Source organism: Vulpes lagopus, chromosome 21 (assembly GCF_018345385.1).
Source record: "Vulpes lagopus strain Blue_001 chromosome 21, ASM1834538v1, whole genome shotgun sequence".
Taxonomy (NCBI): Eukaryota; Metazoa; Chordata; class Mammalia; order Carnivora; family Canidae; genus Vulpes; species Vulpes lagopus.
In genome coordinates, this window is record NC_054844.1 from 36,277,937 (window position 1) to 36,294,410 (window position 16,474).

Genomic DNA, 16,474 nt, shown 5'->3' on the forward strand with positions numbered 1-16,474 from the left:
CTGCCACCCTGCAGATGCAGTCTCAGGATCCAGAATCTTCTCATGGATATTTAAGCACCACCATGAGGCAGTGCTGACAGTCACCACAAGAAGCACCAGACTGCAAGCAGGATGGCAGGGAATTTACTTCCTGAAGGTCATCCAGAACTCCTAGGTAGTCAGCTGCTTCTCTAGTCACCTGGTTGACCTCAGTATACACATCCTGCATTTTACTCAATTCGATTTTTGTTCCCCGGTTGACAAGATGGGAAGGCCTTAGTGTTAAAGTGCCATCATTTTGGTAGGGAACAGAAATCATATGATGCATGCACACAAACATATGACTATTTCAGAGGTATCTTTAACATTTAAAATGCAAGATATTCTGGTTTTGAAAAAAAATTGATGAACTTGGAGAAATTATTTTTAAAGGCTAATTCACATAGATCTCTGGCTTCTTTCCAATAAATTAGTTTAAACCAATGAATTCGTGTGAAATTTAAAATCTAAAAACCAAATTAGTCTGGAACTCTTCTTTGAAAATGAACCTATTTTTGAAATAATGATGCATGAAATATTTTACTTTATTAGTGTGCAGTTAGAGAAATCATATTTATTTAAATCCTCTAATTCTTATTCCACCGTATTAGCAAACTTTTAAAGATTGCTAATTTAAACTCTGTTATTTATTCATATGGCCCAATGTGGTCACAATATTTCATGCCGCATATAACTTAGTTTTATTAAACTGTGTTAATAAACACATGAGGGGAAAATCCCTCAAAATGTTAAGGATAACGCATAGAATCCTTTGGGAATCACCTTCACTAACCCAATTTAAATGGCTAACTTCATGTGTGCACCAATAAACTTAAACTTTATAGCATTCCTAAGCCAGAATCATCTTTACAGGCTAGCAAGCGTCTTTAATAATGCAACACTCAGTTCTTTAGATTTCATTGGGTTGGCTGGCACTTTAGTGTTGCATCTTGAGGAAGTGGGTCTTGAAATTTTCATGATTACATTGTTTTAATAAATTTTTAAAGAGTGGGGGCATCTGAGTTCCCTTAGCTTGAACTCTCAGCGGAAGCCATACCAGGCATGTGCAGTTCTTACAGCCATCTGTCCAGGACTCAAATTCTCGGTAGGTGGTTCCCTTCATGGTGCAGGTCCTCTCACAATAGCACTGATCCAACCTATTCATTCGCTGCTCAGCTCGAGACAGCTGTGGCACAAAGGAAGGGGTTCACAGTGTTCATCATGCCAGCAGCACAGAAATGCAAAATACTTAAGTAGGCGCTGGATTTATTTTTCAGCACGTAGCAGTAATGATAGCTGCACCCATCTATTGTGGTCATCAATATATTTAAGCCTATAATTTTAAAGAAAATCCCCCCTCTCTTCTTCTTGAGGTAAATTTGGTTCTCACCTTTGAAGAAAAAGAGAGTGTGGTTTAGAAGATATACATGGGGGCTAAGTAAAAATGGCATCACTCATAGTGCTGAAAAGCAATTTCCATTTTTAAAAATGTTTAATTTCAAAAAAAATAAAAAATAAAAATAAAAATGTTTAATTTCAGGCACATGTTTACTTAAGTGAAAAAACAAATTTCAGAATTTCTGTAGTATCAGAAACAAACCCTTGATGTACTATACAACTGCAGGTTCTCAGTAACTACTATTCAAGATGACAACAGTTTAGTGGAATTGATAAACTTGATACATGCTTAGGACAGTGAATAACTCTACAACAGCAATACGTGGTAGAAAGCATCCATGGGACCAGTCCCTTGACATTATTCTAGTGTCTCTATTCTTTTTACAATGCCCTCTCACCTCCATCCTTACAAAGAAAAGCTAAATATTAATAAATAATAATAAAAACTAAAATAAACAATAAATCCTACTGTAAGAAGTAGTGTGAAAATCAGTTAATCTGCCTAATTTCTGATTTACCGAATCATTTGTTATACACATGGCTAGGGTTTGAATATTTATAAGCCCTTTCCATGAGCAGAGATTTAGATTCAATCCCAGCAAACACTATAGTATGAGAAAAGTCTCAAAGGTGAACATTTGTGGTTATATAAGAAAAAAAAAACTATAAAGAACCTCAAGGATTTCTGAGTTCTCCACACGATATTTCTAAATAGCTTTTACCTTAGCTGATGTTTTGGCTAAAATGTCCTGCAGCTCCATGATTTTCTGCACAAGTCCATGGAAGTCATTGCAAGTTGGACAAGCTGGAATTACAAATACTACATTGGTCAAGTTGTATTTATAAGGAGGTCAATCTAGTTAAGTCCATGCTGACAACTAATATATGGGACTTCCAATTTCAAACTGACATTCTGGACAAAATTAAGCAAGAAGCACACTTTCCATCACACAGTGAAAAAAACTAATGGACTTACTGCGATTAAGATCTGGGCACTGAGCAATAAATCCTTGGGGCATGACAAGTAATTGCACATCTTGCATTATACCCTGTGTGTGAAAAATTTTTAAAAAGATATATTACTTCCATCTACCCAAATTATGTTCAATAGTCAAGCTCATGAAGGAAAACATTACAAGATAGACTCACCAAGAACTCTGAACAACATCTTTTTGAATACATTACTTCTACTTCAAACCAAAGGGAAAGAAATACATCAGGCAAAATGGATGATTACCCATGTACTCTCCTATTGATAATATTTTTAAAGCCTTAAGATTAAATGTCAAGATATAATTAAGAGCGAATAGTCATGTTGTTTTGAGAAGTTATTTTTAGTTAGCCACTAGAGAAAGGCTTGAAAATGACCTTTAAAAATCAACCCAAAAAATCTGGTTTCGGCAACAGTGAAACTGATACCAACTTTAAATTAACTGCAATCATTAAAAAGAAAGAGATAGAAAAAGCTGAGTCATAAGAGAAATACTTATTTGAGCATTTCTCATTTTTCAGTTGGATCTTTTAGAACTAATTTCTCAATTTATAAAGGGGAATAGATTCATTAAACAGCTGCCACAAGACTTAGTGACAAGTCCTTAGGAGGACAGAAAGTTTAGAGTGAAATTTTTAAACATTCCAGCTGGAAATGACCCCTTTTACACAGAAAGACACATCACATGTTTATAGGTAAAATTCACATGTATCTTCAGTCACTAAGGCTTAATTAGCTTCCACCTTCCTGGGTTCTTAAAGCAAAGGCCAATGGTAGTCAAAAATGACCTCATCAGACACTTCAGTTGTCCTTTTCATCTACCACCCCCCTTTCTTCCTGCATCAACTATATATACACTATTAATTAATAGTTAATTAATATTTCACTTCCTTCCTTTGAAAAATGCAAAAAGATTGTCTAATGACAGGGTGACAGTGCCAACATATTATCAAGACAATTTTGAATACACCTACAAAATATACCAGTCAAATATCGGTCTATATCTCTACATGTTTAATCTAATTAATAGCATAGTGTAAGTAGACTGTCAATATGAATGATAAATATTTTAGCATACTGTGTGGAACTGCTGGATCTGTTGTTTGCTTGGAGTTTATATTAAAAAGCAGCTTCTATACAAGCTCCTATCACTTGGAAGCAGCAACATGAAAATACTGTTACCATGTACAGTTATAGAGTTTGTGCACTGTTCAACTCTACTGGACACCACTCACAGCCTACAGTAAAAATTACAACCCCTAGAGTAGTACACATAAATGATGTACGAGAAGGATCTAAGGCCACATCCGGGCTCCATGGGAAAGGCTGCTGTGGTTAAATAGAGGAGAAACTTGACATCTACAAATTTGCCATCCCTTACATGGCAAATAAGGGCTGATTATTTAGGATTTGTGAGCATTGAATCAATTCCTCATGGCTGGCCTTGGGCAAGTCACTTAACTCTTCTGAGTAGGTTTATGAGCAGGTAAACGAGAAAAAAAATGAGCTTCCATCAAGGCTAGTAAAACTAAGATTCAAGAATAACACATATAAAGTACCTCGTTTCCAGGTAACAGTTTAATTAAGTTTGGAAAACATCTTCTCAGGATTACTGAGCTTACTTAGAACACAATTTCAAAATCACTGGTACCTACTCTACCAAGAAATCCATGAGCTGGACATAGTACCTATTATTCTTCAGTTAACAACCATTCACTGAGCCACTTCTATATTATGGGCACTGTCTTAGTCCCTGGGGGAAAATGATTACACTATGGGCTTGTAGTCAAGCAGTTTTCTGGACTTTATTTCTTCATCCTTAAGATACAGAAATTTAAATGAGATGTCTTTTAGATCATCTACAATGATGAAGTTCTATGGAGTGTGTCTTTAAGTAGGCACTAAAAAAAAAAGATACAAATTATGACTGCTTTCTAGTTCTGACAGATTCGTGCATATATATGTATTCCCTTTTCACTATGTGGAAGTACAAAAAGACCATGAATAATGAATATTGAAAAGTTCTCAATCCTCTATTATTAACATCCCTGTAAAAGTATCATCAAGGGTTATGTTTAAGTGGTGGATGGTATATTAACAGCTTAGATATTTATTACTTTGAATGCCTAATCTCAACAATGATGTGTTAGTTCCCCTCCCAACTGCCACTTTGTGATCATCTCTGTAATGTCTAGAGATCAAATTTATTCAGGAAGAAAAGAAAACACTGTACGCCAGCTAAATAAACCACTAGTGTAAAAAAAAAAAAAAGATGAAATAGAAAAAAATACAAATCAAATATTTTGTTTCACATCACAAAAAGCAAAACATAATTTTCCATTAGAAAGCATTTATATTTATATGTTTATATATTTATGTTTTTATGTTTAGATTTATATGACCTTAGCCAAAAAAATACCTTAAAATATCCATGGGCATTATTTCTTTGTCCCAGCCAAAATGTTGTGCCCAGAGGCAAATCTGTGGAGGGCTTTTCCACCACTCTTTCATATATTCTGCAAAAAAGAAATATTGGGTAAGCAATGTGAGTTAACAGTCATTTCTTGGAATCTTCCACTTCCTAAACTGAGCACATTTCACTTACTTATTGCAGTCAACGTGTAAAATCAAATGGGAGGCACTGATGGCTAAGGAGAGCTTGTGCCACTTGTCATCAGCCAAAATGTAAGGAAATACTTCCGTGTGCGGGTGGTGACTGCCTGAGCGATAATGCAGTCTGACTTCATTCCGATGGCCACTGCTTTCCAGTTCTAGGTACCTGCACAGAGAGGAGCCAGATGGGGCCCATTGAAAATAAAGTTCAAAAATTACTGACATAACCTCCATCCCCAGAAAGATGGAGAATAGTATTTTTCCTATTGCTCTCACTGAGTACAACTAAATATTATTTTGTAAAACAAACATAGGAAGAGTCTAAAAGATGGAGCAAAGGAAGAAAATCAGTGAGGGATCTTATGACCCAAGGTGCTGGTTTCTGAGGTTTTCTTTTGGCCTCATATATCCCAGACTTGACTGAAGAAGCCAGTAACCTGGAATACTAGTGAATGCAGACTTTCTCCTTTTATGTATGTATATATATATATATATATATATATATATATATATATATGGAGAAATATATCCCAACAAAAGTTTGCTTTCTCTATCTAAGGTCTAGGAAAGGGGAAGTCTCATAGAAGAAAAACTTCCAGAAAATAACCACTCTATTCCAGCCAAACATCACAGAAAAAAATTGGCCCCATCTACAAACAGACTAGTAAAGCTCACAAGGAGCTTAGATTTCCACCATCTTGAGATATCCAACATCTTCACTCAGGTGGTAACAGAAAAAGCCGAGTAGAGAACCAAGACTTTAAACCTAGCCAGCTAATAATGAGGCCCCTGATGGCATTGGTGGAAAACACATGGGGAGGAACCTGGACTACTATACTTATCCAGCAATAACAAAGTATACTACCCCCTCTCCACTGAGACAGTGTCAGAGAAGGTGCAGTGGAGAGTCAAGACTTTCACTATCACCCAGCAGTATGAGACCACCCCAGCTGCAGTGTCAGTAGAGACCATGTAGGGAACTGGAACTTCCACCCCATCCAAAAATAATACAAGCTCCTCCTCAGTTCTCAATAGAAGGCCAAGTGAGGAACCTCCTCACCTGAAAGTAACAAGATGATACCTTCCCATCTCCTACCGGATCAATATCACAGAAAATAGCTAAAACAAGGAGTTTAAATAGACACAAGTCTCAGAACATTATACAAAGATCTTCAGGTTTCAAGTGAAAATCATATGCCATACCAGAACCAAGATCTCAGATTTAATGAAAAAAGACGATCAAAAGATATCAACACTGTAATGACAGAGTTGTTAGAATCATCTGCCAAAGATTTTGAAGACACACTGATAAAAACAAGCAATTACAAACATTTGAACACACTTGAAACAAATGAAAAAAAAAACAGAAAGACTACGCAAACAAATAGAAGAACAAAATAAATATATAAAGAAGAACCAAATGGAAGTTTTAGAACTGAAAAATACAATAACTGGAATAAAGAGCTCAAAGGATGGGGTAAACAATAGAAGGGAGGGGATCATGAAAAGAATCAGTTTCTAATTAAAGACAGAACAAAAATAATCCAATCTGAAGAGAGAGAAAATAGAATGAAAAACAATGAACAGTCTCAGAGACCTAAATGATTACAACAAAAGATCTAACATTCCTATAAACAGAATCCATAAAAGGTAAAAAAGAGAGTGGCCTGAAAAAGTACTTGACAAAATAATGGTTGAAAACATCCCAAACATGGGAAGAGACAGGTTCACAGGTTTAAGAATCTAAGCAAATCCCAAACAGGAAAAATTAAAATAAATACTCATCATAATTAAACTTCTGAAAACTAAAAACAAAGAAAAAAATATTGAAAGCAGACATTAAGAAGACAGCACATTGTGAATAGGGAAAGACAAAGTGGTAGTGGCTTCTGCAGCAGAAACAATGGACACCAGAAGAAAATGGCACAGTGTTGTTCACATGATGAAAGAAAAAGCTGTCAGCTCAGAATCTTATACCCACCAAAAATATCCATTAGAAGTGAAGAAGAAATTAAGACATTCTCAAATGAAGGAAAATTACAATAATTTGAATCAAGTTTTAAACTTAGATGTTATATGTGAGGTTCTTAGTGAATATTGAAGATGACATGTAGAACACCTACCTCTACAGCGTCTGAGGTGGAAAGAAGAATTTGGAAATTATAGGCATATAGATTACATTGAAAGCCATGAAGGCATAGTCATGAAGAAAGCTTGGACATTTTGAGGAGAAATCTGCAAAGCAAACCAGTAAGTGTGGCCAGTAAGATTAAAGGAGATAAAAATGAGAGTGGTGTCTCAAAGGGATGAAGAAGCCACTTCAAGAAAGAGGAAGTAATCAACTGTATCAAATGCTGCTGACAGGTCAAGTAAGATGAGAACTTAACCACTGGGTTTAGAAAAACAGAGGCATGTGATAACCCTAAAACTGTTCCAGCAAACTCTAGGGAAGAAAGTCTGCCCGAGAGAGAATGGGCAGAGAGAAATACGAGACAAATATGGACATTTTGAAGAGATGGGAAGATAGCTGTGGAAAAACACTTAGTCAAAGGATATCTGTCTTTAATTGGTAAGAAATACTACAAATGCTTGTATGCTGCTGAGAACAATCTTGTAGAAGAAGAAAATTAGCTATAATTGAAAGAGAAAATAAATGAGAGTAAAATGGAAACCATAAAATGAAAAACAGATTAACTATACTTTAATTACATAAAAATCAAAATTTCCTCGACAAAAAGGATAGCATAAATGAAATTTGATAACAAATGGCAGTCTGTAAGACAAGGGGATGATGTCTACAAAACGTGAAGAACACCTACAAATCAATAAGAAAAAAGCGACTCGATTGATTCACCAGAGTGTCAGCAATCAAAATCACTACTAATATCCAGTGTAAACAAGGATGTAGAGAAATAAGCATTTTGATACACTATTTATGGCAAAATAAATTGACCCAGACTTCTTGAAAGGCATTTTGGTAAAACTATCAACACATTAAATGTGCATACTCTTTACATCAGTATGATTAAAATTGATCCGACAAAATAACAGCACAAACTGGTAATGATATATGCAGAAGGTACTCACTGCAGATTTATTTAAAATAGTAAAAATCTTGAAATGTCAACTATCCTCTCATAGAGGAGTTATGACACTATCATATCCTGGAACATTCTATTGAAGAATAAAGTTCAGACATGAACCAATGCATAGTTTACTATTAATAAATGAATCAAAAACTATAGAAACTCATTTGATTTTTTAAAGATTTCATTTATTTATTCATGAGAGAGAGAGAGAGAGAAAGAGACACAGGCAGAGGGAGAAGCAGGCTCCATGCAGGAAGCCCAATGTGGCACTCAATCCTGGGACGGCAGGATCATGTCCTGAGCCAGAGGCAGATGGTCAACCGCTGAGCCACTGAGGCATCCCAAAACTCATTTGATTTGATAAAATTCTGTGTGTGTTGGCGTTTTATATATAAAAAAAGATGAAGAAGCATATACACCAAAATGTTAACAGTAGTTACCACTGGAGAATATAACCCATTAGAGGGAGAGAATGTGAAGAACCTTCTCACATATTTTTATATCCCTGAATTGGGTTTTCACTAATTATGTATCACTTCTTTAATGTTTATATATATGATAAAAAGTTAAGTAGTCAAGAATATAAACCATGTTTAGAACTTATCAAAAATAAATAAAACTCCAACTTATATATTTTTTATCCAGAAGAAACCAACCAGAGAATCCCTTCTATATTATTTGATAACAGGTACTCATTATTTAATCAATTCAATTAGTAAATTCTCTGATAGAGAGGTGTTTGCATTTAAAAAAAAAAAATCAGCAAACACACTGCCCTGCTGCTATAGGTCTGTCAGTTCCTAACACACGGAGGCAAGAACCCTATTGCTGCTGTCAAGTGGCCTCCTCTAGATACTATTAGAAGTGTCCCCTGTGCTGGATTCCTAAACTTGAGACACTAGAAGTAGCATGAATAACAATGAGGCTGACACACTAAGCCCTACAAACAGGAACAACCCTTTAGAAGTTAAATATTTTACCAAAAGCTACATTTTCATTAGCATCACTCAATTTTTTAAAAAAACAAAATAGATACACAATACACACACACACACACACAAACATGTAGTGAAGAGAAAAATAAATAACTTACAAGTGTGCCTAGTACATGGATAGTCTCCAATAAATATTAGCACTCATTAAGAGAAGGGAAAACAGGTTGAAAGAAGTTAATCCAAATCTTCAAAACCTTAAGAGATACAAAACTGCAGGAAGATGTGAAGTTGTATGAACATATGATGATTGCCTAATTATAAGTTACACAGTATCTTAATGAACACTGGGTCTGTTTTAATGAATCATTTTTCTAATAACAGGCATATTCATTTCCAGAAGTCCACTGTCCCCCACTGGGTGATGTTTCAGTGGGAGGCAGGCCTGGCTCACCCCCTCTCCCCTCCCATCCAGTCCCCTCCCCAAGGCTCAGCAGAACAGAGTGTTTAAACGCCCCAGCCCTAAAGCCTCAGGATTCATATCCCAATACTCCTCCCAAGAGTGGAAAGTTACTTCTCCTCTCTGAACCTCATCTGGTTACCCCATCTGGTTACTTAACAAAATGGGGACATGAACTATACTTCAGCAGACATTGTAAGGATTTGACTGTGTTAATTTAAGAAAGCACTCAGAATATTACTCAGTACACACACAATACTCAGTAAAGATAGTACATGTTAGTTATCTTTTTTAATTCAAAAAGTAAAGGTGTCAAATCCTCCCTCTTCTTTCCCATGGTACAGTCAGGGATGGGCTGATGACACACCCGTGCAATCAGACTCTTTCCTGAGATTCTTGAAGGAGCACAGCAAGGAGAGGAGAACAGGGAGGCACCCACATGTGCTAGGGCAGCAGCATCCTGTTAAGGTCACTCTGCATCCTGCTTCCTGTTTCCTGGCCCACAAGGGTGCCTTTGGTTATTAGTTGTTCCAAATTCTGATGCTCAGGGCTCCCATCAATTCTGTAAGCTGCCCCCTACCCCACTGCCTCCAAGGTCACCTTACAGCTAAGAACTATGACTGATATATTACAATCGTGACCACAGAAAAAAACATATAATCAGAATAAAACATATCAACATTTTTAAAGCAATTATTGAGTGATAGAACTATGAGTGATGTTTTTAACCTTCTTTTTATTGTTCTTTTTTCACCTTTTATCTTTAATGAGCATTTATTACCTTAAATTAAAAACCACATTTTATATCCCAAGAAGATAATTTGTCACACCTGAACGTATCATGTCTTCCTGATTCATTATGTATAATTGTGAGAAGTAACTAAAATCATAAATAAAGCTCACTCTTTATAATAATTTATGCCCTTGTTATTCAAATATCCTTTGCATTGACAGAAATATAAACTAATTTAAGATTAGGCTTCAGAGAAACAGGAGACAGTGGCAGGACATCGTTCATTTTAACAACCGCCTTCATAACTCAAGATCAAAGGATGAAAATAAGGTCACGTCTCATCTGACAAAAAGGTTGCACAGGACATGAAATGAGAATTTTTCCGCAGCCTTAAATTAAACCTAAATAGAAGAATGATCAGATCATCTCAGTACAGTTCTTTTTCAACTTGCAGAAGGGTTACGTCTTGATAAACTCATCATAAGTTAAAAATGCATTTAATACACCTTACCTACTGAGTCACAGCTTAGCCTCGCCTCGTTTTTTTTTTAAAGATTTTATTTTATTTATTCATGACACAGAGAGAGAGAGAGACAGAGACACAGGCAGAGGGAGAAGCAGGCTCCACGCAGGAGCCTGACGTGGGACTCGATCTCCGGTCTCCAGGATTAGGCCTTGGGCTGAAGGTGGCGCTAAACTGCTGAACCACCTGGGCTGCCTGCCCATTAGCCTCGCCTCCTTAAATGTGCTCAGAACACTTATTTCAGCCTACAGTTGGGCAAAATCATCTAACACAAAGCCTATTTTATAATAAAGTGTTGAATATCTCATGCAATTTATTGAATACTGAAAGTAAAAAACAGAACAGTTGTATGAGTGCAGAATAATTGTAAGGGTATGGGTTGTTTACCCTTGTGATTGCACGACAGACTGGAAGATGTGGCTCACTGCCACCACCCAGCATCATGAGAGAGTATCATACCACATATCACTACCCCGAGAAAAGACCAAAATTAAACATTCGAAGTACAGTTTCTACTGAATGTATGTCACTTTCTCACCACTGCAAAAATTGTAAAAAATGTCAGGTGAACCATCCTAAGTATAAAACTGTATATTAAGCTAGAAGCCAGTTGTTAGTCACTTCTGGTTAGCTACGTGCACGTCTCCTGCCAGATACACCATTACAGTAGCTCATGGAAGGCACAGTTGCAAAGGAGTCATACGCACAGGCTCTGGAACTGAAAACCCAGCTCATCTTCTCACTACCACCTATGACCCAACTTCCAGCTACTTCAGTGTCCTCATCTCTAAAAGGAGTCGTCAGTGGGATAATCCATATAAAGCAAGGTATCTGCAACACCTTAATCACCCAATAAATGGTAACTATTTTATCATGTCAATACATAATCCCAATCATAAAGCCCAGCTTCTTACAGCCAATTCTGTGAATCACAAGCAATTTGAACACACTTTAGTTAAGGGAAAGAAGGCAGAGAGCAGGAGACAGAAGTTCCAGACAAAAACAGAAGATTAGCCAACTCACAGAAACTAGTTGACAGCACTGGTATCATACAGGCTCTTGCATAACCAACAAAATATGAGAAACAGATTTCAGTGGGAGGGCCAAAATTATCATCAGTTCACCAGCTTGCCCATTCATTATACAAAACTGTTTCACCTTGCCACTTCCAGTGATTTCCTTAGATGCTGAGGGAGATAGAAGAGTGGGGAAAAAGTGTATTTGGGGGCATCCTTCATTAGAACCGCGTTGATGCCATTTTTGTTAGTTTGCTTGTTTTTAACAGTAGTTAGGTATCAAAGCCAGCTGGTATAATGTTGTAATCGAAGAGGCCTCAGAGTCTTCCTCCTGTCTGCACTCCTCACTAACTGTGATAATGGGCAAGTGAAAAACCCTCTCTAAGCCTCAGTTTCCTCTCCTATCGAATAGAATAAGGGTTGTAACCTTATATGGTCATTGTAGGAATTGAACAAAATAAGAGATGTCAGCGCTTACTCTACACAGTTCTGGACAAAGAGTGACCACTCATGTCATGATTATGATTTATATTTCTTGAGACACACTATTTTTTTTTCAAGTTTTTTTGAGTTTTATTTTTTTAATAATAAATTTATTTTTTTTTAATTTTATTTATTTATGATAGTCATACAGAGAGAAAGAGAGAGGCAGAGACACAGGCGGAGGGAGAAGCAGGCTCCATGAGCTGGGAGCCTGATGTGGGATTCGATCCCGGGTCTCCAGGATCGCGCCCTGGGCCAAAGGCAGGCGCCAAACCGCTGCGCCACCCAGGGATCCCAATAAATTTATTTTTTATTGGTGTTCAATTTGCCAACATACAGAATAACACCCACTGCTCATCCCGTCAAGCGCCCCCCTCAGTGCCCATCACCCATTCACCCCCACCCCCCACCCACCTCCTCTTCCTCCACCCTTAGTTCATTTCCCAGAGTTAGGAGTCTTTATGTTCTGTCTCCCTTTCTGATATTTCCTACCCATTTCTTCTCCCTTCCCTTCTATTCCCTTTCACTATTATTTATATTCCCCAAATGAATGAGAACATATAATGTTTGTCCTTCTCCGATTGACTTATTTCACTCAGCATAATACCCTCCAGTTCCATCCACGTTGAAGCAAATGGTGGGTATTTGTCGTTTCTAATGGCTGAGGAATATTCCATTGTATATACATAAACCACATCTTCTTTATCCATTCATCTTTTGATGGACACCGAGGCTCCTTCCACAGTTTGGCTATTGTGGATATTGCTGCTATAAACATCGGGGTGAAGGAGACACACTATTTAAATATTACTAAATTTTCAGGGTGGATTTGACCTTAAACAATCATGAATCTCAGACAGAGAGTATTGTAATGAGAATGCATGCATAGAATGCTCATCTATGATACTCCATTAAATAGTCACCCAGTCTGTTTGAATGTATCCAATGACCAATGATTGATTCATGATTTACTGAGGCCTGTCATTTAATTTTTATAAGACAAGGACCTTCCTTATAGTAAAGCAGAAAGGCAAGAGGTTTTATTTTTTAAACTAAGATATTTTAGTGCATTTATTCCAGCAAATATTTACTACAGAGAATATGGCAGTGACCTAAGCCAAATACACTGAAGCTTAGATATCCTCAATAATAAACACATTATTAAGTGAAAATTAAGCTTAGTCATTTCAAAACTAATAGTAACTTCACTGTAAAAACCTTTCTGTAAGAAGAATGTAGTCATATCAGTGAGAAAAACAAAGCTGCTTCATGAATAATATAGCCAGAAGCCAAAATCACATCACCAAGGGGAAAGATCAGTGGAAAATGGAATTAATTCATGACTGAAGCCCTGGCATCCAACATGATGGCTTGAATAAAAACCTCTTCATCTTTCCATACTCGATATAATTGAGTTTATCATAAAATAAAAGGGAAATATAGTCATTTTTTAAAAATTGAGATAATTTATTACTATTGCTGATGAAGCCAGCAAGACACAAAGAAAATCTGAGAAACAACACTCTGAGCTGTGATCCTGGAAGGCAGGAGGATTTAGTGGCACTGGGTGCATTTTTAAACTATCAATTTGAGGAAGGCCTTATACAAGGATGGAGAAAGTACAGATACAATAAAGCACTAATAATAAGTGGGTATTCCACAGCACAATGGTATCCACAAGAGTCACAGAGTTTGAAAGAAGCCATGTAATAAAAGGCAGTGCCTATTTAATGCTAGGCTCTCATTATCTCAACTCTCTTGGTTGTGACCAAGGTCACACAGGTAGAAATTAGACAAAGACTGGAAAGAAAGGGTTCACGGAAGTAGAAGAGTCAGAGGAAATGAACCTTCCCTCTTTTATCAAGAATGAACACAAGAGCACATGGTCCTAAGGCTGAGGAAGAACCTTTGGGGAATATGGACTTCTCTGATGATCTGAAAATGCATACATGCAAATGTGTACGAAATTTGGCTGGCAAATTCTACAAGGGATTCACAGATCCCAAGAAGTCCGTTCAAGGACTCCAAGCTAAGTATTTCTTCACTTTAGGAAGGCCAAGCAGAATATGACTACTTGAACAAGTTTGACAATATGGTTTTACATATACATATATATATATATATATATATATAATGTTTCTGATATAAAAATAATAGGGTATAATTAGACAAAAATTCAGAAGATACACAAAAACATGAAAAAGAAAATTAAGATCACTAATGGTCCTGCTGGAAAGAGATGATTAATATTATCAGTTTTGCATGTATCCTTTGCAATCTTTTTCACTTAACCATACACTCAGAATTTCTTTCCATGTCAAAAGCCACATCCTTTTTATTGGAAGCATGGTATTTCATATTATAACTATGCCTAGTTTATTTAACATCCAATTTCTTATTACTATTTCCACTTTTTAAATTGTTAATAAAAATGTTTTAATACATGCCAACTATACTTCAAAAAATATGTCAATACGTATTTCTTTGTGCACGCGCACAATTAGCTTCTTGGAATAAATAACTACAAATGAAATTGCTGGTTCAAATGCTATATACATTTCAAAGAGATTTGTTATATTCATGCCTTCACTTATTTATTCATTCAACAAATATTTTTTGAACAGCAAACAAAGTCTAAAGCTAGCAAAAGGAACAAAATATTGAAGATTAGAGCAGAAATAAGTGACGTAGAAGCTAAGAAAACAACAGAATAGATCAATGAAACTGGGAGCTGGTTCTTTGAAAAAATTAGTAAAATTGATAAACCTCTAGCCAGACTTATCAAAAAGAGAAGAGAAAGGACTCAAATAAATAAAATAAAAAGTGAGGAAGGATAAATAAACAACAACACAGAAATACAAACAATTATAAGGAAAAACTATATATGCCAACAAGTTGGACCACCTAGAAGAAATGGATAAATTCCTAGAAATATGTAAATTACCAAAATTGAAATAGAAAGGAATATAAAACTTGAATGGACTGATAGCCAGCAAAGAAATTGAGGAAGTAATTTAAAAAACTCCCAACAAAGTCCAGGACCAAATTCTACCAAACATTTAGAGAAGAGTTAATATCTATTCTTCTTAAACTATTCCACAAAATAGAAAAGGAAGGAAAACTTCCAAGTTCATTCTGTGAGGCCAGCATTACTCTGAGACCAAAACCAGATAAAGATACCACTAAAAAAAAGAGAACTCTAAGCCAATATCCCTGATGACAATTCTCAAAATAATACTAGCCAACTGAATCTAACAATACATTAAAAAAGTCATTCACTACGATCAAGTGGGATTTATTCCTGGAATTCAAGGGTGGTTTAATATTTGCAAATAATCAACATGATGCATCACATTAATAGAAGAAAAAATAAGAACCATATGATTGTTTCTATATATATATATATATGTATATGTATATATATATAAAAGAATTTGACAAAGTATAACATCCATTCAAGATAAAAATCCTCAACAAAGTAGGTTTAGAGAGAACACACCTCAACATAATAAAAGCCATGTATGAAAACCCCCAGCTAATATAATCCTAAATGGAGAAAACCTGAAAACTCTTTCTCTATGGTCAAGAATAAGACACAGATGTCCACTGTCACCACTTTTATTCAACATAGTACTGGAAATCCTAGTCACAGAGATGAGAAAGCAAAAAGAAATAAAAAGCATCCAAATTGGCAAGAAAGAAGCAAAACTTTCAGCATATGCAGATGAGATGATACTCTATATATAAAACTTAAAGATTCCATCAAAAACCCGCTAGAACTGATGAATAAATTCAATAAAGTCACAGGATACAAAGTCAACATACAGAAATCCATTGCATATTTATAAACCAATAATGAAGCAGCAGAAAAAGAAATTAAGGAATCAATCTCATTTGCAACTGCACCAAAAACAATAAGATATGTAGGAATAAATTAACCAAAGAGGTGAAAGACCTGTACTCCAGAAACTATAAAACACTAAAGATGACACAAAGAAATGGAAAGACATTCCATACTCAGGGATTGAAGAACAAATATTGTTAGAATGTCTATACTACCCAAAACAATTTGCACATTTAACGCAATCTCTTTCAAAATACCAATTGCATTTTTCACAGAGGTAGAACAAACAATCCTAATATTTGTATGGAACCACAAAAGACCCTGAATAGCCAAAGCAATCTTAAAAAAGAAAAAGCAAAGCCGGAGGCATCACA

The 16,474-nt window shown here is 35.9% G+C and overlaps 1 protein-coding gene across 4 annotated transcripts in view; it reads right to left on the bottom strand.

The window, feature by feature from the left end:
* Positions 1-16,474, bottom strand: part of NELL2 (neural EGFL like 2) — a 378,038-nt gene that overhangs the window by 234,414 nt on the left and 127,150 nt on the right. For all 4 annotated transcript variants that reach the window (XM_041736868.1, XM_041736866.1, XM_041736865.1 and 1 more), the window contains 5 exons: positions 5,013-5,186; positions 4,827-4,923; positions 2,393-2,465; positions 2,139-2,221; positions 1,076-1,204 (listed from right to left, as the gene is read on the bottom strand). In XM_041736868.1, coding sequence (XP_041592802.1) covers positions 1,076-1,204; positions 2,139-2,221; positions 2,393-2,465; positions 4,827-4,923; positions 5,013-5,186 — 556 coding nt within the window. The remainder of the gene's footprint in view (positions 1-1,075; positions 1,205-2,138; positions 2,222-2,392; positions 2,466-4,826; positions 4,924-5,012; positions 5,187-16,474) is intronic.